General features: G+C 48.7%; 1 protein-coding gene across 1 annotated transcript; it reads right to left on the bottom strand.

Moving 5' to 3' along the window:
- Positions 1-3589: 3589 nt before the first annotated feature.
- Positions 3590-8667, bottom strand: LOC123147846 (protein BUNDLE SHEATH DEFECTIVE 2, chloroplastic). Its single transcript, XM_044567160.1, has 4 exons — positions 8410-8667; positions 8056-8143; positions 3924-4020; positions 3590-3825 (listed from the first exon to the last, which is right to left on the bottom strand). Exons 1-4 carry the CDS (start codon positions 8536-8538, stop codon positions 3738-3740), a joined length of 402 nt encoding a protein of 133 aa, XP_044423095.1. The 5' UTR covers positions 8539-8667; the 3' UTR covers positions 3590-3737.
- Positions 8668-21832: the final 13165 nt, after the last annotated feature.

Genomic DNA, 21832 nt, shown 5'->3' with positions numbered 1-21832 from the left:
AACTCCTTCCCTTTGAGCCATCTTCACATATGCATATCAGATGGGCCATAGTTTCATTGTTGTTTCCTTCTTCTTGTCTACATGATACATACATTGGATGGAGGACCGACATTGGAGATGGACCCTATGGACCTTCAAGTTGAGGAGTGCCTGGACTTAGTGGATGCACCACCGGACCTACACTTCTATCACGACATCGAGCTATGGTACAACACAAACATAACAAATTTGCATCTTATGCATGGATTGACTCACATTATGATTGCCTTGTTGCATCTTGTATTCCCATGTCATCCATGATATATGATCTTGTACACTTTCTTAGCAAATTTGCTGTGATCTTTCTTGATGGCATATTCATACATCATGATCATATTGCCTACCATAAATTGCATGATAACTTATTCATATTGAGCATCCATTACCATATTCATGCTATTGATAAACCGTCTCACTATGACATCATTTAGCACCGTCGTTGCATTGATCATATTCACACCACATTTGTGTGCACAATGAATGCTTTTGCTCCCATGAATGCTTTGCGTATCATTATATATCATCTTACTAAGCTTCATGTGCTTTGTCACAAACAATCTTGCCGAACGGACTCATGTTTGCTTGATGGACACCTTGTGTGCGCTAACCATTGTATTTCCAAGTGTCGTTTGTGTTTGCTCTTTTTGCATGTGTACCACTCCGGCGACACCTTGGAGTACTTGGATTGCGCCATGTCTTCCACTTTGTCCAACTACAAGTCCATCCATGACAACCGTTTCCATGATGATGAGGTTTTCGATCCGAGGTCGGATATTTCCCAAGGGAGCGGAGATGATGCGGAGCATCCTACGATCATCCCCATGTACACTATGACTACTCCCCAAGCCCCAAGTTCCCACATGTTGAGACCTCGAGCATGCGCCATTGGACCTAAGGTGAACTCCCTCCTTTCTGAATCTTCCCTTTCTGCAAGTAAGACATGGATGCTACTTCAAGCGCGGACCTTCTTGTGCATACTCAGGTACACCCGAGGAGACCATGGAGAGCCCAAGGACCAAGGCCAAGTGCGTGCGGAAGTGAAGGAAGAAGAGCCAGCTGCAACAGCGGCCGGACATCCGGCCCATGTCCCCGGAAATCCGGCCCTCCATCACTGAATGCATTGGAAGCGACCCAGGCCAGCCCGAACATCCGGCCTCCCTGCCCGGACATCCGACCCGACTCCTGGACATCTGGCCAACCCTGCGCGCAGTGTAATGGGCCACCGGCCCATGTACCCCTTCACTTCGTCCCCAACTTGTTCTACGACTATAAATAGACCTCTCCCACCTCCTAGTTAGGGTTAGCAATGTGATAGCTCATATTAGAGATAGAGCTTTGCTCATCCACTTGGTTACTTCTCCTTTGGAGTCCACGACCTCTTCGGAGAAGATCCCCCAAGCAGATTCAAGACCCTTTTACGAGAAGAACCCCCTCGAGACCTCCTCACAGAGAAGAACCGGTTACCTTTGTATCATCCCTTGTTGATCGTGGATCTTGTATCTCCTTTTGTGTTTCAAGGATCTAGCATATGTGTGACCTAATCTTGTTAGTTTGAGTGATTCTCTCGTGTTCCCCCTCGTGATTTCTCCTCGTGTTCTTTGTGTTATTCGCAGGATCCACTCCTTTCGTGAAAGATCAGCCATCTAGGGTTTCATCCTACATCATATTTCCTACCCGGAGCCACCGAGTTCATGTTGACATAGCCACTGCCAAAACCCTAACAGTTCGGTCACAACGATATGGATCTCGGTCTCACCGAGATGACCTTGCCAGTGCTCTGTGACTTGTAGCATTCACTTCGGTCCCACCAAGATGTTGCAATCGGTCCCACCTAGTTGGCTTGACTGATTCTCTGTTGCTCATTGCACTCACTTCGGTCTCACCGAGTTGATGCAATTGGTGCCACTGAGATGAAGTTTTCCCTAAGCCCTAGCACATCGGTCCCACCGAGATTCCTAATGGTCATATTTTTGTACAGATTCCGTGCCACCGAGTTTTCTGATCGGTGCCACCGAGTTTTCTGATCGGTGCCACCGAGATGGATCAAAAGTGTGTAACGGTTAGATTTTGTGTGGAGGCTATATATACCCCTGCACCCCCTTCTTCTCATTAAGGAGAGCCATGAGAACATGCCTATACTTCCACCATTCATTTCCTGAGAGAGAACCACCTACTCATGTGTTGAGATCTAGAGATTTCATTCCTACCACTTGAACCTTGATTTCTAGCCTTCCCCAAGTTGCTTTCCACTCAAATTCTTCTTTCAGCATAGCCAAATCTGTGGGAGAGAGTTGAGTGTTGGGGAGACTATCATTTGAAGCACAAGACCAAGGAGTTCATCATCAACACTTCGTCTATTACCTTTTGGAGAGTGATGTCTCCTACATTTGTTAGGTGTCGCTTGGGAGCCTCCGTCATGATGAGTCGAACCAAGAAGTTTGTAAGGGCAAGGAGATCGTCTACTTCGTGAAGATCTACCCAAATGAGGCAAGTTGCTTCTTTGTGGACCCTTTGTGGGTGGAGCCCTCCGTGGACTCGTGCAGCCGTTACCCTTCGTGGGTTGAAGTCCCCATCAACATGGACGTACGATAGCACCACCTATCTGAACCACGCCAAAAATCTCCGTGTCTCCATTGTGTTTGCCTTCTCCAAACCCTTCTCTTTACCTTCCTATACAATCTTTTACTTTCCGCTGGTATACTCTTAGAATTTCATGTGTAGGTTGATTGTTGACTTGTCATAATTGCTAGAATCTGCCCACAACTAAAATTGGAAAAATGATATATTTTTATTTGGTCAAGTAGTCTAAATCCCCCTCCCCCCCCCCCCCTCAACATACTTTCGATCCTACACCCACACTACTACATTTTTAAAATAGCAATGGCGGGTTTCTGCCGACGACCGCCACCAATTTGAGCCCAACTATAAGCCTTTTCTAAGTAGTGGGTGTGGCCATACGAGCCGCGCTCGAGCGAGATAGAATTAACAACAAAATTGTCTAAAAACAATTAACAGCAAAAGGAAGGGGGGAACATCAAATGTTGTACGATCATCAAGTTTCAATTTAAAGATCAACAACTGAAAATCAACTTTCGACATCTGGCCACGTAAGCAGAAGTGGAGCTAGCTCATTATGCTGGGGTGGGCCAACAGTGGGAACTATTCGTATAATTATTATTTATTCAATTTTCAATTCAGGCTGGGTCAGGGCCACCCGGCCACTGCACGTAAGCATCTGAAGACCAAATTTAATGCCATTAAATTTCGTTTCCACAATACAAATCGTGGGTTTCCAAGGTGGGTTTGAGGCCATATATGAATATTTTGTGGAGCGATGTTGCACTTATGGAAATTTTCTACGTAAAGTTCTTACGGGTCTGAGGTGGAGACGTCGGGATTAATCATGGGCTGGGCACACGGTTAAATTAGAAGGGTCAATTGATTGTATTGGGAGTTTGGGACACGTCCTCCCGTAAGTCCCTTCCGTAACCCAGCCCCGTAAGTGTAGCATTTTTGTATTTTGTGCGAGGAGCCTTAGTGACATACTTTGTCACAAATAAAAAATTATACAATTATTAAATGCCATAAATGTCCACTTCTAAGGGACAAATTCCTTGAAGGGGATACAAGTAAAAATGTTACAGATCTCCCAAAAATTGTCAAATACAAAATAAGCAAAAAATAACAACATAAGCATTTCATTCCGAAGTGTCATCGGCAGTGCTCATAAATCCACCCAAGAAGCCAGCGCCATTGCAGCTCCCACATAGAATTTCACGCTTTCCTCTGCCATGTTTTAAATGAACCGACAGAAAACATTGGAAAGTTAGATAATTTATTTAATCCTAATAGAGTATTGTCGGTTAGAGCAAGAATTATTTTACCTGCAAAGCCAGCATAATCCTCCAGCTTTGAATCGACCACCGAAATGGTCTTCCAAATTCTCCCCACCTCCCTTGCATTGGGTGCATGCGATTGCGCCTGCCATTTGCCATAAGATTGTTACAACCGATTGGAATGAGCTCCCGTGGCATCGATGCACAGAAAACGTATCACGAGTAGAACTCCACCAAAATGCAACGAAGACTCTCAGATCCATTTGAAACATTGTTACACACTGATCAATACGGCATTCAATTTGCACCAAGATCGAATTAATCTTACTATAGCTGAGCTTTTAACATGCTAAAAAGTGCAGGGAGACATAAATTGCTTCAAAATAGATACATTTTTTCCAAGAAGTGGTGTACTAAAGTACTACTAGTAAAATCCACATTATTGCACTTCCAAGGTTTAACAAGTCGGTTCAGAGAATGATCAAATCATCAAACAACTCACACGTATACTGTATGCATTTGTTGGTAAAATATACTCCCTCTGTAAAGAATTAAGCCATGGTAGTACATAACTATAATAAAAATTGCTCAGGGAAAATATGATACTACAAAATTCTCGCTCCAGAAGCATGGAACTGGGTCACAGAACACAAAGATTGCTAATGCTAGCCACAGTTCACATATCCATGTGTAGAAGAGTTTAATTTTGTTATGAAAACAGATTAAAGAGTGATAATAAAAGATTTCCCAAGTGTCGTGCGAACACCGTATATCAAATACATGATCACCCTTTATATAACAACGGAGGAAAACCCAACAGTGAAATGGTCCAAAACCCAATCAATTCGGTTTCATCACTCACTTGTGGAGACGGGAGCTACATGGAGCTCTTTCCTTCTTTTTTGTTGAGCCGAACCTGTGAGAATTTCTTCTCACAGCATATTCTTATAGATTTTGTGGTTTATGCAAACAGTACAACAAAACGAAACAGAAGAAAGCAAAGAAAAGACAGCAGTGTGAAGAGACACAAGGAGTGCCGATTGCTGTCTAGTGTCTATACTACTATCTAAAGGCTTGAACCGAGTCACTGAACTGGATATATTTTTTCTTCTTTACTCTCTGATCCACCCAATTTAGCTCCTCTTTGAATTTCTTCCGGCAAGAATACTGTTATGGCGCTGCTAGAAGGAGGGCGCGAGAGGGCCGGCCGAGAGCCTTTTGCCCACGGCCGGGCAAGATGGAAGAGATTTCCTTCTTAATTCTTGCTTGATTAGATTGATACATCTCCTCTTTTTATACAGAGAGATTTACTTGACTCCCAAGCAAGGCTTAATTGACCCCTAAGCAAGCGACCCTTATCTCTAATTAACCCTAAGACTAACGGGCTATACCGCCAGCCTAGGCCATTAGGCCCATTACGTACTCTAACACTACACCCCACCTGGACATGCAGCTTGTCCTCGAGCTGCAGCCAAACCAACTTATAACCATGACTCGACGCAACACAGACCTAACTCTTAAAAAACAAGTCTTTTACATCTCGGCTTGTTTTATTACTCTCAATCTGAAATGGACAGAGATGATTTATTTTGGACCTCTTAACAAAAAGTGGATACCATCCGCACGTCGGACGTGCACGTGTACAGCCACCTGGATCCCATGGACACCATCTGGACAAAAGGAGTGCATGTGTATGGCCACCTGGAAATGGTCGCAAGAGCGACCAGCAGAGGCGCCCTCGCGGCGGCCGGCGGCGAAATGCAGTGGTGCTACGCGGTGCGCTCTTGTCGGTGACACCATGCCTTCTCCCCGCCGGACGGCTGTTGGTCGGCACCGCACATAGAAGAGTGGAGGATTGTCGATGGAGAATGGCGAGGAGGGGTGCGCCTCCCCAACCGTCGATGTCGCAGACTTTGAGGGCGCTGTCCGTGGGGAAAACAACATGCCCAAGATCCCCGACGCAGGGACGAGATCGAGGTCCTTTGCGCAGCGAAGCGCAACTGGGAGGAGCGGCAGCTGCAGACCACGCAACTCCCGCACACGCCGACGCGCTAGGAGGCCGCATGCAGCAGTCTGCAGCCTCACCGTCGCCGACACGTGGCGGGTAGTGATCCAAGCTGGAAGCGGTGCCGGCGACGGCGGGAACTTGATCTGCTGGATGGGGACGCCCTGGGGAAGCGGTGATGGCGACGGCGGGAACTTGATCTGGTGGATCGGGACTCCCGTCGGCGCGGTCGATGCGGGGCCGGAGCTCACAGGCAATGACTGCTGCAGTTGCAGCAGCTGCTGTGGTGGAGCGCCGGGCGCGGCGAAGGTCGCCAGGAGCGATGGATGCCACTGCAGCCAGGGCGGGGCGGTGGTGGCGGTGGATGGCAGCTGATGCAGCGGCCCGGTGAGCGTGGCGGAGGCCACCTGGTGCGGCGGCTGCCACGGCAGCTGGGACGGGGTGGTGGTGGCAGTGGATGGCAGCTGCAGCGGCTGCTGCAGCCGCCCGGCGAGCGCGGCGGAGGCCTCCTGGTGCGGCGGCTGCCACGGCAGCCAGGACGGGGCGGTGGATGGCAGCTGCAGCGGCTGCTGCAGCAGCCCGGCGAGCGCGGCGAGGGCCACCTGGTGCGGCGACTGCCACGGCAGCCACGTCGGCGCGGTGGCGGTGATGGGCGGCGCAGCCGGGTGCAGCTCGTAGGACCCGGCCAAGAACAGGCTGGACCGCCTGTGTTAGGTCCCGCAGCGCCCCGGACACCTCCTCAGGGGTGAGGATGACGGGGGCGGGCGCGACGGAGGATCCCGGCGCGGGCAGGAGCGGGGCGACGGTCGTGGTGGTCGCCGGAGGCGATGAGGTGACCGGCAGCGGAAGAGACGGGTTGGGCGGCGGTGAAGACATGATCGAACTGAAGCTAGCTGATACCAAATTGTTATGGCGCTGCTAGAAGGAGGGCGCGAGAGGGCCGGCCGGGGGCCTTTTGCCCACGGCCGGGCAAGATGGAAGGGATTTCCTTCTTAATTCTTGCTTGATTAGATTGATACATCTCCTCTCTTTATATAAAGAGGTTTACTTGACTTTCAAGTAAGACTTACTTGACCTCTAAGCAAGCGACCCTTATTACTAATTAACCTTAAGACTAACGGGCTATACCGCCAGCCCAGGCCATTAGGCCCATTACGTCCAAACCCAATCAATTCGGTTTCATCACTCACTTGTGGAGACGGGAGCTACATGGAGCTCTTTCCTTCTTTTTTCTTGAGCCGAACCTGTGAGAATTTCTTCTCACAGCATATTCTTATAGATTTTGTGGTTTATGCAAACAGTACAACAAAACGAAACAGAAGAAAGCAAAGAAAAGACAGCAGTGTGAAGAGACACAAGGAGTGCCGATTGCTGTCTAGTGTCTATACTACTATCTAAAGGCTTTAACCGAGTCACTGAACTGGATATATTTTTTCTTCTTTACTCTCTGATCCACCCAATTCAGCTCCTCTTTGAATTTCTTCCGGCAAGAATACAGGATTGGCTCAAGCCCTGTGAAGATGAAGTGATTCCTGGTGTTCCAAATGGCCCAGGAGATCAGAATAACAATCTCTAAGAAAAAAAAGGCACCTGAAGATTTTTAAGCTGATTGAGCTGCTCTTGGATAAACTTGAGCAAAATGGAAGTGCAAGAACAGGTGATCTCTAGTTTCATGCACCCTTGTACTGGACATGACACGAGTGTAATTAGGGATGAAGAAATGTTTTTCTCTGAAGTAAGTAACTCTTTGGTGTTCAACCTATTGTGTATGAGAAGCCAGTAAAAGATTTTGGGTCTGAGTAGGCAACAAGTACTCCAAAGCCACTTACTTAATAGCAGGAATAACCTGCACATCTCCCAAAATGAATTGGCATGCCTTAGAGACCTTGTATGACAGAGCACCAGGTGGAAACTGGCACACATCCTATGCATTGAGCTATTTGGATGAGTATTCAACACTAGAGATCATGTACCCTATGCATCCACATTTCGCCATAAGCTATCCCACCTAATCTGAATTAGTAGTTTAGTGCTACTAATCTTATCACCATCTCAAATACTTCTTACCATACACATTGTTATTGTTGTTGTTTTTTTGTTTTTTCTGTTTTCTTTTTTTTTTTGCGAATGGTTGTTCCTTGTAGTTTAAACAGAAGAAGAAGAAGGCTGGCTTACCATTCCCTTCACAGGCAGTGCAAACAAGACTGTATGCCTTCTTTTTGGTAGCTTCGGGCTTCTTTTCGTCCTGGTCCTTTGCTGCTGCCTGTGTGGATGAAAAGATTTCAGAATTGAGTTACAATGTTACCATGGAGTAAATTACTGATTCTTTGCATGGTATATAGCTCTACAGACTATGCATGTTAATCATGGAGTAAACTACAACGTAGCTGCAAGAAACAACAGAGACACCGCACCACAACTCTAGTTGGAACTCATGGCTATGCACCCCCAGCTCAACGGACAGAAAAGTAATTCAAGAATACTGGTAGCAGCAGAGGGAGGAGGGACAGGATAGGCAGTGCTGCAGACCTTGGCCTTCAGGGAATGGGGTCTGGAGCAGCGAGAGATGGGGCGGAGGAAGAGACCGGGAGGAGCCAAGGTTCTAAGGGCGGCCGGAGGGGAGGTGACGGTGGCCGTGAGGCCGGAGGTGGCCGCCATTCGAGAACAGCGGGAGGGAGGGAGCTGAGAGTTTGGAGAGTAGAGATGGGCGGCCAACAAAACAAGATAGAGGAGAGGAGGCCAATCCACCGCGATAAGGGAGGTGCAAGAGCGAACGGATGGTTGCTGATGGGCACTTTTAAAGCCCTGTTTGGTTCGGCTGTGGATTTTTAAAAGCAGCTGTGAAAAATCTGTTGTAGAGAAACAGCTGTGGAAAATCTGATGTGAAAAAGATGTAGGTTATTTGACAAACTAGCTGATATAGCATTTTCAGATTTTGGCCCGCAACGGAATCAGATTTTGGAAAGCACGTCCTAGTCTGCTTCCGCTTTTGGTTCAGATTTTGACAACGGATTTCTGGAATCGGATTTTGCTGGGTTCGTCCTTTGGTTCAGATTCTGCTACGCGGCAGCGGAATCTGTCGATAAAAACTGAACCAAACAGGGCCTTAGAGTGAAGCTTTGCAGGACAGGAGCAACCCCAAGGCCCGAGGGAAGGGATTGGCGAGAGATATTTGGGGCGTGTTTGGCAGGGTGTATAAGGGCATCTCCAGCCGTAGGGCGTCGAAAAAGAGCGGCTGGGGGCGAACCAGCGATAGATTGGCCCCTGGGGCGACTTTGTTCCTAGTCGTCGGCTCACAGGCGGGTTCGGCGATATTCCGTTCAAGTTTTCGCAAACTTGACGATTTTTGAACGAAATCGGCGATACTTCATTGAAATTTGTACAAAAACTTAAAAAAACATGCAAACCACGCCTAACTACGCCAAACTAAAAGCCTAGCCGCCGTCGTCGCCGTCGTCTACATGCCGAGAAGTCTGTAGAAGCGGGTGTAGTCGCCATCGTCGTCGTCGTCGTCGCGCGCCTCGCCCGAGCTGCCGCCGTCCCAGCTGCAGTCCTGGCCGGGGTCGCCGACACGCGGTGGGGCGCTGGACGGCCTGGCCTCGTCCTCCTCGTCGCTGTCGAGGACGATGACGCCGCCCTCCTCGCGCCCGCGGGGACGGACCTGGAGCTCCAGGTACGCCCGGCGTTGGCGGCGCACCTGCTCGCGGACGTAGTCCTCCTTCGCCCACTTGAGGGCGGACTCGTTGTCGGGGGTCACCATGTCGGTGTGCTCCGACTTCACGGGGAGCAACCTCGGCTCGGGCTTCGGCCGGACCAGGCGAAGGGAGCGCAGGTGTGACGCCCCCGATTCAATCGTACACTAATCATACACGCAAACGTGTACGATTAAGATCAGGGACTCACGGTAAGATATCACAACACAACTCTACAAATAAAATAAGTCATACAAGCATCATATTACAAGCCAGGGGGCTCGAGGGCTCGAATACAAGAGCTCGATCATAGACGAGTCAGCGGAAGCAACAATATCTGAGTACAGACATAAGTTAAACAAGTTTGCCTTAAGAAGGCTAGCACAAACGGGGATACAGATCGAAAGAGGCGCAGGCCTCCTGCCTGGGATCCTCCTAACTACTCCTGGTCTCTGTCAGCGGGCTGCACGTAGTAGTAGGCTCCTCCCGAGTAGTAGTATTCGTCGTCGACGGTGGCGTCTGGCTCCTGGGCTCCAACGTCTGGTGACAACCAGGTAGAAGGGAAAGGGGAAAAGAGGGAGAAAGCAACCGTGAGTACTCATCCAAAGTAATCGCAAGCAAGGAGCTACACTACATATGTATGCATTGGTATCAAAGGGAATAAGGGTATCATATGTGGACTGAACTGCAGAATGCCGGAATAAGAGGGGGATAGCTAGTCTTATCGAAGATTGCGCTTCTGGTAACCTCCATCTTGCAGCAGGAGAAGAGATTAGATGGTAAGTTCACCAAGTAGCATCGCATAGCAAAATCCTAACCGATGATCCTGCCCTCGTCGCTCTGTGAGAGAGCGATCACCGGTTGTATCTGGCACTTGGAAGGGTGTGTTTTATTAAGTATCCGGTTCTAGTTGTCATAAGGTCAAGGTACAACTCCAAGTCGTCCTGTTACCGAAGATCACGGCTATTCGAATAGATTAACTTCCCTGCAGGGGTGCACCACATAACCCAACACGCTCGATCCCATTTGGCCAGACACACTTTCCTGGGTCATGCCCGGCCTCGGAAGATCAACACGTCGCAGCCCTACCTAGGCACAACAGAGAGGTCAGCACGCCGGTCTAAATCCTATGGCGCAGGGGTCTGGGCCCATCGCCCTTTGCACACCTGCATGTTGCGAACGCGGCCAGTGAGCAGACCTAACAACCTCCATTACAAAGGAAGTTGCGTTACGCGGTCCAACCCGGCGCGCGCCGCTCAGTCGCTGACGTCACGAAGGCTTCGGCTGATACCACGACGTCGAGTGCCCATAACTGTTCCCGCGTAGATGGTTAGTGCGTATAGGCCAGTATCCAGACTCAGATCAAATACCAAGATCTCGTTAAATGTGTTATCTTGAAATAACCGCGAACGCCGACCAGGGCCAGGCCCACCTCTCTCCTAGGTGGTCTCAACCTGCCCTGTCGCTGCGCCACAAAGATCCACCCAGAGGGCCATCGGGACAAAGGTCCTTTCAGCCCCCAATCGGTGAATCACTCGCGGGTACTCCTCGAGCCAACCCGACTTTAGTCATCACATGTATCATGTATAAAGTATAGGTATATACCCGTGATCAACTCCCGAGTGATCACGGCCCGTTAGTATAGCATGGCAAACAGACAAGAAGGTATGGCCGCTGATGATAAACTAGCATCCTATACTAAGCATTTAGGATTGCAGGTAAGGTATCAATAGTTGTAGCAACAATGACAGGCTATGCATCAGGATAGGATTAACGAAAAGCAATAACATGCTACACTACTCTAATGCAAGCAGTATAGAGGAGAGTAGGCGATATCTGGTGATCAAGGGGGGGGGCTTGCCTGGTTGCTCTGGCAAGAGAGAGTGGTCGTCAACACCGTAGTCGTACTGGGTAGCAGCGGCGTCGGTCTCGGTGTCTAGCGAGAGAAGAGGGGGAAGAAACAATAAATATAATGCAAACAAATGCATGACGATGCATGACATGGCAAAGCGTGATGCTAGGTGCGCCCTAACGCGGTACGAGGTGGTACCGGTGAAGGGGGAAACATCCAGGAAAGTATTCCCGGTGTTTCACGTTTTCGGACAGAGGAACCGGAGGGGGGAAAGTTGCGTGTTCACTATGCTAGGGATGCGTGGCGGACGAACGGGCTGCGTATCCGGATTCGTCTCGTCGTTCTGAGCAACTTTCATGTACAAAGTTTTTTCATCCGAGCTACGGTTTATTTTATATGATTTTTCAAAGTTTTAAACAATTTCTAAAATTTTCTGAATTTATTTATTATTTCAAAATTAAAGGTGAAATTGCTAAGTGTACCCACAGCTTGTACACAAAAATGTACTAAAGGGGCTGACAGGTGGGGTCCGGTTGACTTCCCAGTCAACAGTCAACTGGGACCGTTGACTGGTCAAAGGGGTCTAGTGGGACCCTCCTGTCAATGACTAGGCTAGTCCAGTCAGCAGTTTGACTTGGTCAAACTGGACAGCAGGCCCACCTGTCATTGGCTATACTGTTAATTAACAGTAGTTAATTAGGTTAAGTAATTAATTAGGTTAATTAAATTAGGATTAATTAAGTTAATTAATTCTTCAATTAATTAATTAATTAATTAATTATTATTTTTATAGCACATTTTTTATTTTGTTCTGGGCATGGGGCCCGTTGTCCAGTGGCCCCTGGGGCCTAAGCGGATCGGGCGTAACGGGCGAAGGGCGTGTGGGCACCCGACCATAGACCTCAGGCGCGGCGGCGAGGCGCGGCGGGCGCCGGGCGTTGGGCGCTGCCCAAATGGCGCAGCAACGGGCTACCGGGGTCCGGCGCCGGCGCCGGCTATGGCCGCGGCCACTGCTTGAGTAGCAGCACCAAGGGGGGCGGCACGGTGAGCGGCGGGCCAGCGAGCGTGGTGGCTCCGGCGGAGGAAGGCAGCAGGCGGAGGCCCGACGAGCGCGGGCAAGGGGGGCGAGGGGGCGCGGCCGAACGCGCGGCTGCAGGCGCTGGCGTGGAAGGGGGCGCGCGGACGCGGACTAGCGCTCGGGGCAAGGCGCGTGCAGGGCGTGCGGGAGCGCGGCCGGAGCGCGGGATGCGGCGGTGGGGCGCGGCGAGCGCGAGCGCAGGACGCGCACGGGCGCGGCGAGGTGCACGCGAGCTCGGGCGAGGGGCTGTGACAGCGGGCGCGGCAGCAGAGACCGGGGAGAGGGAAGGCATTGGCGCGGACGTTTCGGCCGGGGCGCGTGGCCGATGCGGTGAGCGCGCGCGGGGGCTTGCGGCGACGAGCGCGAGCGTGCGAAGGAGAGGGAGGAAGCGAGGCGCGTGCTCACTGGGGCCGTAGGGGAAATGGCAGCGAGGGTCGAGGGGAATATCGGGGACGACGCGGCAGAGAGGGGCAGGCCGGCGAGGGAGGTCCGAGCGGCGTCAGGTGAGGGCAAGGCGGCGCGGCGATGGGGTCAGGAGCGGCTGTTGCCTCCCGATCCAGATCCGTTCATGGGGTGGGGGGCAGAGGAGGAGTGGGACGAGGGAGAGGGAGTGGGGACCTGTGGTGGGGGGGAGTGGGAGTGTCGGTGGGTTAGGGTTTGGCCTGGGAAGGCCATATAGGGGGTGGGGTGGGTCGGCCTGGTAGGCCGATGGCTGGGCTGAGGCCCAGTTGGGGGAGGGGGTTGTTTTACTTTATTTTTTGTTTTATTTTATATGTCCTATTGTTTTCTATTTCTTCCCTGTTTTAATTTTAGTCCCACATTATTTTTGGTTATTAAAATATGACAATAGCTCCTAAAATAATGTTTCAAAATAACCCTCTACCAAAAAAGGTTTTAACCCAAAATAAAATAGTTGTAAAATACCAAAGGTAATTAAATAATGTTTTTGGCTACCGTTTTCATCATTTTAGTGCATTTATACATTATATAAAGATGTGGATTCTTCATCATAATCACCTATGCATTAACTAGCACAACCCGAACATTTTGGATTTAATATTTGAGAAGTTTTATTGTTTGTCTTTAACTTGAAGTTGAATTCCGAATCGTTTTTGAACTAACGTGAGATTATCAACACTAACCGAGGTGATGTGGCATCATTTCTAGAGGGTTACTGTAGCTTAATTACCCGGGCGTCACAATTCTCCTCCACTACAAGAAATCTTGTCCCGAGATTTAGGAGGGGAAGTAATGGGGAAGGGATTTGGTTGCGAAATTCTAACGAGCCTTCTCGGTCGTAGTGGCTCTTCTTGAAGAGGTAGACTCATAGCGTCGATGTCTTCATTCCTATGCATCAATGTATCATGATGAAGTTGTCATCCTTTCTTCGGAGTCTTCATTGTACATATGAAGGACACGGGGTAACTTCGGAAAACGAACCTCTGAAAGATCGACTATTTGGTTGATAACATCGGGGATGTGTGGTAGAAAGTATCTCTTGAATAGAAACTTAAGAAAATATCGAGAGTAAAGTAAGAAGGTACCATGAGAAGTTTCAAGCGGGTAGGCAATCGCTTGATGCCTAATCAAAAGGTGAGAGGGTTTCAGGACCACGTGAAGTATTACCAGAATAGATCACTAGGAACGTGGCTCGTGAATTGCATACAAAGCCACGCGCGAGGAATAACTTTGGGAACATGTGGTGTACAGGAGAGTCAGGTTTCGATCCTGTGGAACTGTGGGTTATGGGCCCACCATGTGGGTTAAAAGTAGGAAGGGTGGTGACATCTCGCGTGATTATGTAAGCAAGGCATGTCAGAGGATTGCCTATCATTTATGTCGGCAACAACATCGGTACCAAGGGCAAGGAACAAAGAGAACCATTTTCCTGCCCGTCGAAACGAGGCGGACCAATAGGAAAAGTTCTCGTTCATCGGTGGTTACCGGAATGTCAACAACAATAGTAACAGGGTCTTACTGACAGAGTTGTACGCTGAGGTGCTTATAAAAGCAGTGACGTATTACTGCTTAGATCATATAAACCTCAAGAAGGTTAAACAGAACAATGGAAAGGAAAATGTGATTATCAGATTAAACAGAACAAATGGAAAGGAAAAATGTGTTTAAACACATATTTCAGGGGTATATCCTTCCCAAGACAAGCAGAGTATGATATCCAAGACCGGATAGAAGGTAGAAAACCACTTAGGTAAGGGGAGAGGAATTTCATGACGTTACCCATACAGTGGTGTTTGGGTAATTGAGCAGGAAACATTAGCATTGGGCTTTAAATGTTCTTGTTGAAAATCGGAGTACCACAGACATGCTTCGAGATAGCATTGACATGGTCTTCAATCAAAGGTCGGACTCTGGATACACAATGGACTTATTAGGAACAACTTATAGAATAAGTCTTACAATTTCCTCATGGAAGAATGGTTAACCTCGCTAAAGAGGAAACTATAGCAATAGGTCCTCCGGTCAGGTGTGCTAGGCATGCCACCACCTTACCGGTTCGTATAAAGACCAATGTTATAACTCTTGGAAATATGTCCCAACCATCACATCTGACCGACATTCAGATCTGATTGGTGTCAAACTACCTCAGACTCAGTATGCCTGAGAAGAAAGGTGCAACACAAATTGTCAAGATGACATTGTACGATTCTCGGGAAATGTACTATGGAAGCGAGATCCAAAACAAGAGTTCATCATTAAAACCAAGGGGAGAATGAAGAGGTGGCTGATGAACTCAGCGACGATTCATTGAGATTTTCAAAAGATGGATTTCCACACTTATGTGCACAAGGAGTCAACATTTGTCGGACCAAATGATATAAGGTTGTATGCTCAAGGAAAACATACACAATTAAGCATTGGTTGAAAAGTGCACCCAAAATATGGTCTTAGGTAGCATGATCAATGTTAGAAAGATGATTCAACAACCAATAGTCTAAGAATGAAATATCGACCATTAACTTGAAAGCAATAGGGTGATAGAGACACGAACAAGTGTGTGTTGAACGGAAGGCAATAAAGTGGTCGATGATAACACAAATCATCGAGGACAAGGAGGGTACTTCTCATCATGGATTCAATTTATATCTTGGAAGGGGTCAAAATGTTGATGATGATCACGACAAATCTTGTCGAGAGGCTCCATGAGGATGCAATCACTCGGCTATGACATCAAGCCAAGGGAATGGTTAAGCAAAAGGTTATTATAACCATAGATAAGATGCCATCTCAGAATTCAGAGTTGTCTCTCAAGACAAACAATATGATGATGAAGGTTTGATGTAAGCTTAGAGCACTGTCGGGATTGTGTCCCGAGGATGAAGGACATAGGTAGAATGGTCAAGCAGTCAGCTTGACGATGATGATGTAGTAAATTAGCTGGGAATGACACTATCGAGTACAAACTCGTAAGCATTGAAGATTACTAAGAGTTGTTGAATCGCAGTGCAGACTCGATTCAGTTATCGATGTCTTTGAGTGTTAAATAACTCAGAGCCCACGAAAAATTGCAATCAATGAGAATGTAGCACTAGATGAATAACTCGTAAGAAGTTATGCAGTTCCATGATAATCTTGAGATACCAGAGTGTAATACACGACGGTAGATCAAAGTAAAGGTTGGTCGGGTGCAATGATCTGTAGAAGACAATTACTTCAACTTGTCCGAGAAATGGTATTTAAAGGAGAACATGGTCGGAAACACTATTGCAAAAGGCCAGATCCCGGATATAAGATGAACTTATACCAAAGGAATAATTTAATTTAAGAGAAGCTTTAATGATAAGATCTACATCGTGTCCATGGGCATGAACACAAAGTTCAAGGTCGACTCCCACTTCTCCAATGCATAACCTTTCATTCACTTCTCACTTTCGAAGAAGTTGTAGTGTTGAAATTTTATTTGGCAAAATACCAGAAGTGTATGACTCGTGAAAACTTTCGAGTTCACACAGTTTAGAGAAGGCATAAGTTCAACCCATAGGGGCTTCTTAGAAACATATACCACAAGTTTCAAGGGTAAATATCACAAGCTCGAAAGTAGAGCAAGGTTGAGAAAGTAGATGATACCATTTACCAAAGGCATTATGTATCCAAGGGAAGGCTCACAAGGTTATTGAATATGAAGGACGCTGTCGGATAAAGTCCATTAAAGGATCTGCCGGTCCATAACAGAGCTGACGTGAGCATCGGCACACAACCAAAGGAAGTAACAATGCAAAGGCATTGGATTATGGAAACAACTGACTAATCTAGAGCTCAAATGCAAAGTAATTATGATTTTCAAATCAATGGATCAGAAGCAATGTTCTGATTAGGGATGGATAGGTTGAATAGCCTTAGGGGTACAATTGACGGCAATTGGATTTGTTGAGAGCCAGCTCATGTTTAAAATGACATCTGAGCCGGAAAGATAATTTATAAGGATCAACTGATGATTGCGTGCATTCGCACTCATGTTGAATCAAAGGGATCAAAATGACGGTGTCTAAGGATACTAACGAATATTGCCAGACATATGGAAAGCATCCATCATGCAAGCAGACAAGTATTGCAAAGCAATAAGCTACTAAGGATTTTTGGAGGATCGAATAGTATTTCGATGACCATTGTGAAACACATGAACAACTGGGGGATGAGCGGATACTCGATAAGTGCGAGAATTATCCGTAGGGGTATTCAGGTGACAAAGAACAGCAAGGCAGTAAGCTCAAAGGATTATCGAAACAATGACGAGTGTTTCGGGGTATCTTGTAATAACAAGACCAACTGGGAATAAAAGTAAGAATGACAGGTGTAAGTATTTATCCATAGGGATTTTTCGGTGGTAGGGAATTGCAAAAGCAATGGCACAAAAATTCAAGAGAACATCGGAGAATATTATCAGAATCTTCTGTTGAAGCAGTCGATCATCTGTAATGAAGGGCTCTCCGGGAGAAAGTGATAACGAGATCCTAATGTTAGATTTTAGCAAAATTCATTTAACCCGAATAGAAGAGAGTTCAGAGTCCTAGAGTAAGGATCGAGGAGTAAAAGATCCTAATACCACCCAGAGGGCGACGTGGGCCCGTAAGCCGCACAGCCATGTTAGTAAAAGTTTTTCAATGACTAGACTCGACTTCGGCCAAGGAGTTGGAAAGGGGGATTCCTACAGGCAGTTGGCTCTGATACCAAATTGTGACACCCCCGATTCAATCATACACTAATCATACATGCAAACGTGTACGATCAAGATCAGGGACTCAAGGGAAGATATCACAACACAACTCTACAAATAAAATAAGTCATACAAGCATCATATTACAAGCCAGGGGCCTCGAGGGCTCGAATACAAGAGCTCGATCATAGACGATTCAGCGGAAGCAACAATATCTGAGTACACACATAAGTTAAACAAGTTTGCCTTAAGAAGGCTAGCACAAACGGGGATACAGATCGAAAGAGGCGCAGGCCTCCTGCCTGGGATCCTCCTAACTACTCCTGGTCGCCGTCAGCGGGCTGCACGTAGTAGTAGGCTCCTCCCGAGTAGTAGTATTCGTCGTCGACGGTGGCGTCTGGCTCCTGGGCTCCAACGTCTGGTTGCGACAACCAGGTAGAAGGGAAAGGGGAAAAGAGGGAGAAAGCAACCATGAGTACTCATCCAAAGTACTCGCAGACAAGGAGCTACACTATATATGTATGCATTGGTATCAAAGGGAATAAGGGTATCATATGTGGACTGAACTGCAGAATGACAGAATAAGAGGGGGATAGCTAGTCTTATCGAAGACTGCGCTTCTGGTAACCTCCATCTTGCAGCGGGAGAAGAGAGTAGATGGTAAGTTCACCAAGTAGCATCGCATAGCAAAATCCTAACCGATGATCCTGCCCTCGTCGCTCTGTGAGAGAGCGATCACCGGTTGTATCTGGCACTTGGAAGGGTGTGTTTTATTAAGTATCCGGTTCTAGTTGTCATAATCGTCCTGTTACCAAAGATCACGACTATTCGAATAGATTAACTTCCCTGCAGGGGTGCACCACATAACCCAACATGCTCGATCCCATTTGGCCGGACACACTTTCCTGGGTCATGCCCGGCCTCAAAAGATCAACACGTCGCAGCCCTACCTAGGCACAACAGAGAGGTCAGCACGCCGGTCTAAATCCTATGGCGCAGGGGTCTGGGCCCATCGCCCTTTGCACACCTGCATGTTGCGAACGCGGCCAGTGAGCAGACCTAGCAACCTCCATTACAAAGGAAGTTGCGTTACGCGGTCCAACCTGGCGCGCGCCGCTCAGTCGCTGACGTCACGAAGGCTTCGGCTGATACCACGATGTCGAGTGCCCATAACTGTCCCCGCGTAGATGGTTAGTGCATATAGGCCAGTAGCCAGACTCAGATCAAATACCAAGATCTTGTTAAACGTGTTATCTTGAAATAACCGCGAACCTCGACCAGGGCCAGGCCCACCTCTCTCCTAGGTGTCTCAACCTGCCCTGTCGCTCCGCCACAAAGATCCACCCAGAGGGCCGTCGGGACAAAGGTCCTTTCATCCCCCAATCGGTGAATCACTCGCGGGTACTCCTCGAGCCAACCCGACTTTAGTCATCACATGTATCATGTATAAAGTATAGGTATATACCCGTGATCAACTCCCGAGTGATCACGGCCCGATAGTATAGCATGGCAGACGGACAAGAAGGTATGGCCACTGATGATAAACTAGCATCCTATACTATGCATTTAGGATTGCAGGTAAGGTATCAACAGTTGTAGCAACAATGACAGGCTATGCATCAGGATAGGATTAACGGAAAGCAATAACATGCTACACTACTCTAATGCAAGCAGTATAGAGGAGAGTAGGCGATATCTGGTGATCAAGGGGGGGGGCTTGCCTGGTTGCTCTGGCAAGAGAGAGTGGTTGTCAACACCGTAGTCGTACTGGGTAGCAGCGGCGTCGGTCTCGGTGTCTAGCGAGAGAAGAGGGGGAAGAAACAATAAATATAATAAAAACAAATGCATGACGATGCATGACATGGCAAAGCGTGATGCTAGGTGCGCCCTAGCGCGGTACGAGGTGGTACCGGTGAAGGGGGAAACATCCGAGAAAGTATTCCCGGTGTTTCGCGATTTCGGACAGAGGAGCCGGAGGGGGAAAGTTGTGTGTTCGCTATGCTAGGGATGCGTGGCGGACGAACGGGCTGCTTATTCGGATTCATCTCGTCGTTCTGAGCAACTTTCATGTACAAAGTTTTTTCATCCGAGCTACGGTTTATTTTATATGATTTTTCAAAGTTTTAAACAATTTCTAAAAATTTCGGAATTTATTTATTATTTCAAAATTAAAGGTGAAATTGCTAAGTGTACCCACAACTTGTACACAACAATGTACTAAAGGGGCTGACAGGTGGGGTCCGGTTGACTTCCCAGTCAATAGTTAACTGGGACCGTTGACTGGTCAAAGGGGTCTAGTGGGACCCTCCTGTCACTGACTAGGCTAGTCCAGTTAGCAGTTTGACTTGGTCAAACTGGACAGCAGGCCCACCTGTCATTGGCTATACTATTAATTAACAGTAGTTAATTAGGTTAAGCAGTTAATTAGGTTAATTAAATTAGGATTAATTAAGTTAATTAATTCTTTAATTAATTAATTAATTAATTAATTAATTAATTAATTATTTTTTATAACACATTTTATTTATTTCGTTCTGGGCGTGGGGCCCGTTGTCCAGTGGCCCCTGGGGCCTAAGCGGATCGGGCATAACGGGCGAAGGGCGTGTGGGCGCCCGACCACAGACCTCAGGCGCGGCGGCGAGGCACGCCGGGCGACGGGCGTTGGGAGTTGCCCAAATGGCGCAGCCACGGGCTACCGGGGTCCGGCGCCGGCGGCGGCTATGGTCGCGGCCACTGCTTGAGTAGCAGCACAAAGGGGGGCGGCACGGTGCGAGTGTGGTGGCTCCGGCGGAGGAAGGCAGCAGGCGGAGCCCGACGAGCGCGGGCAAGGGGGCGAGGGGGGCGCGACCGAACGCGCGGCTGCAGGCGCTGTCGTGGAAGGGGGCGCGCGGACGCGGACCAGTGCTCAGGGCAAGGCGCGTGCAGGGCGTGCGGGAGCACGGCCGGAGCACGGGATGCGGCAGTGGGGCGCGGCGAGCGCGGGCGCAGGACGCGCACGGGCGCGGCGAGGCACGCGCGAGCTCGGGCGAGGGGCTGTGACAGCAGGTGCGGCAGCAGAGACCGGAAGGAGGGAAGGCAGTGGCACGGGCGTTTTGGCCGGGGCGCGCGGCCGATGCGGTGAGCGCGCGCGGGGGCTTGCGGCGACGAGCGCGAGCGCGCGAGGGAGAGAGAGGAAGCGAGGCGCGTGCTCACGGGGGCCATAGGGGAAATGGCAGCGGGGGTCAAGGGGGTGTCGGGGACGACGCGGCGGAGAGGGGCAGGCCGGCGAGGGAGGTCCGAGCGGCGTCAGGTGAGGGCGAGGCGTCGCGGCGTCGCGACGATGGGGTTGGTAGCGGCTGTTGCCCCCGATCCAGATCCGTTCATGGGGGGGGGCAGAGGAGGAGTGGGACGAGGGAGAGGGAGTGGGAACCTGTGGTAGGGGGGAGTGGGAGTGTCGGTGGGTTAGGGTTTTGCCCTGGGAAGGCCATATAGGGGGTGGGGTGGGCCGGCCTGGTAGGCCGATGGCTGGGCTGAGGCCCAGTTGGGGGAGGGGGTTGTTTTACTTTATTTTTTGTTTTATTTTACATGTCCTATTGTTTTCTATTTCTTTCCTGTTTTAATTTTAGTCCCACATTATTTTTGGTTATTAAAATATGACAATAGCTCCTAAAATAATGTTTCAAAATAACCCTCTGCCAAAAAAGGTTTTAACCGAAAATAAAATAGTTTAGTATTTTATAAAATACCAAAGGTAATTAAATAATGTTTTGGCTACCATTTACATCATTTTAGTGCATTTATACATTATATAAAGATGTGGATTCTTCATCATAATCACCTATGCATTAACTGGCACAACCCGAACATTTTGGATTTAATATTTGAAAAGTTTTATTGTTTGTCTTTAACTTGAAGTTGAATTCCGAATCGTTTTTGAACTAACGTGAGATTATCAACACTAACCGAGGTGATGTGGCATCATTTCTAGAGGGTTACTGTAGCTTAATTACCCGGGCGTCACAGCGGGGAGGGCCAAGCACCCTCGTTGATAACAAGGGCGCGGCTGCGAGTGCGGCACCCGAGCGGCGTCTCCTCCGGCTCGGGCTTGATGGGGTGAAGCGCCGGCGAGCCGGAGCCCGACGACGAGGACGACCCCGGCTCCATCCGCTGCGGCGTCT

Source organism: Triticum aestivum, chromosome 7A (assembly GCF_018294505.1).
Source record: "Triticum aestivum cultivar Chinese Spring chromosome 7A, IWGSC CS RefSeq v2.1, whole genome shotgun sequence".
NCBI lineage: Eukaryota > Viridiplantae > Streptophyta > Magnoliopsida > Poales > Poaceae > Triticum > Triticum aestivum.
The sequence above is the reverse complement of the archived record's forward strand: the minus strand, read 5'-3'. Positions and strand labels throughout refer to the sequence as shown.

Bases quoted from the DNA above. Each gene is read 5' to 3' on its own strand.
- LOC123147846 (XM_044567160.1), bottom strand. From the start codon at position 8,538: ATGGCGGCCACCTCCGGCCTCACGGCCACCGTCACCTCCCCTCCGGCC. The intron at 4,021-8,055 runs GTAAGCCAGCCT...GGCAAATGGCAG, and splicing joins CACTGCCTGTGAAGGGAATG to GCGCAATCGCATGCACCCAA. The intron at 3,826-3,923 runs GTAAAATAATTC...AAAACATGGCAG, and splicing joins GGATTATGCTGGCTTTGCAG to AGGAAAGCGTGAAATTCTAT.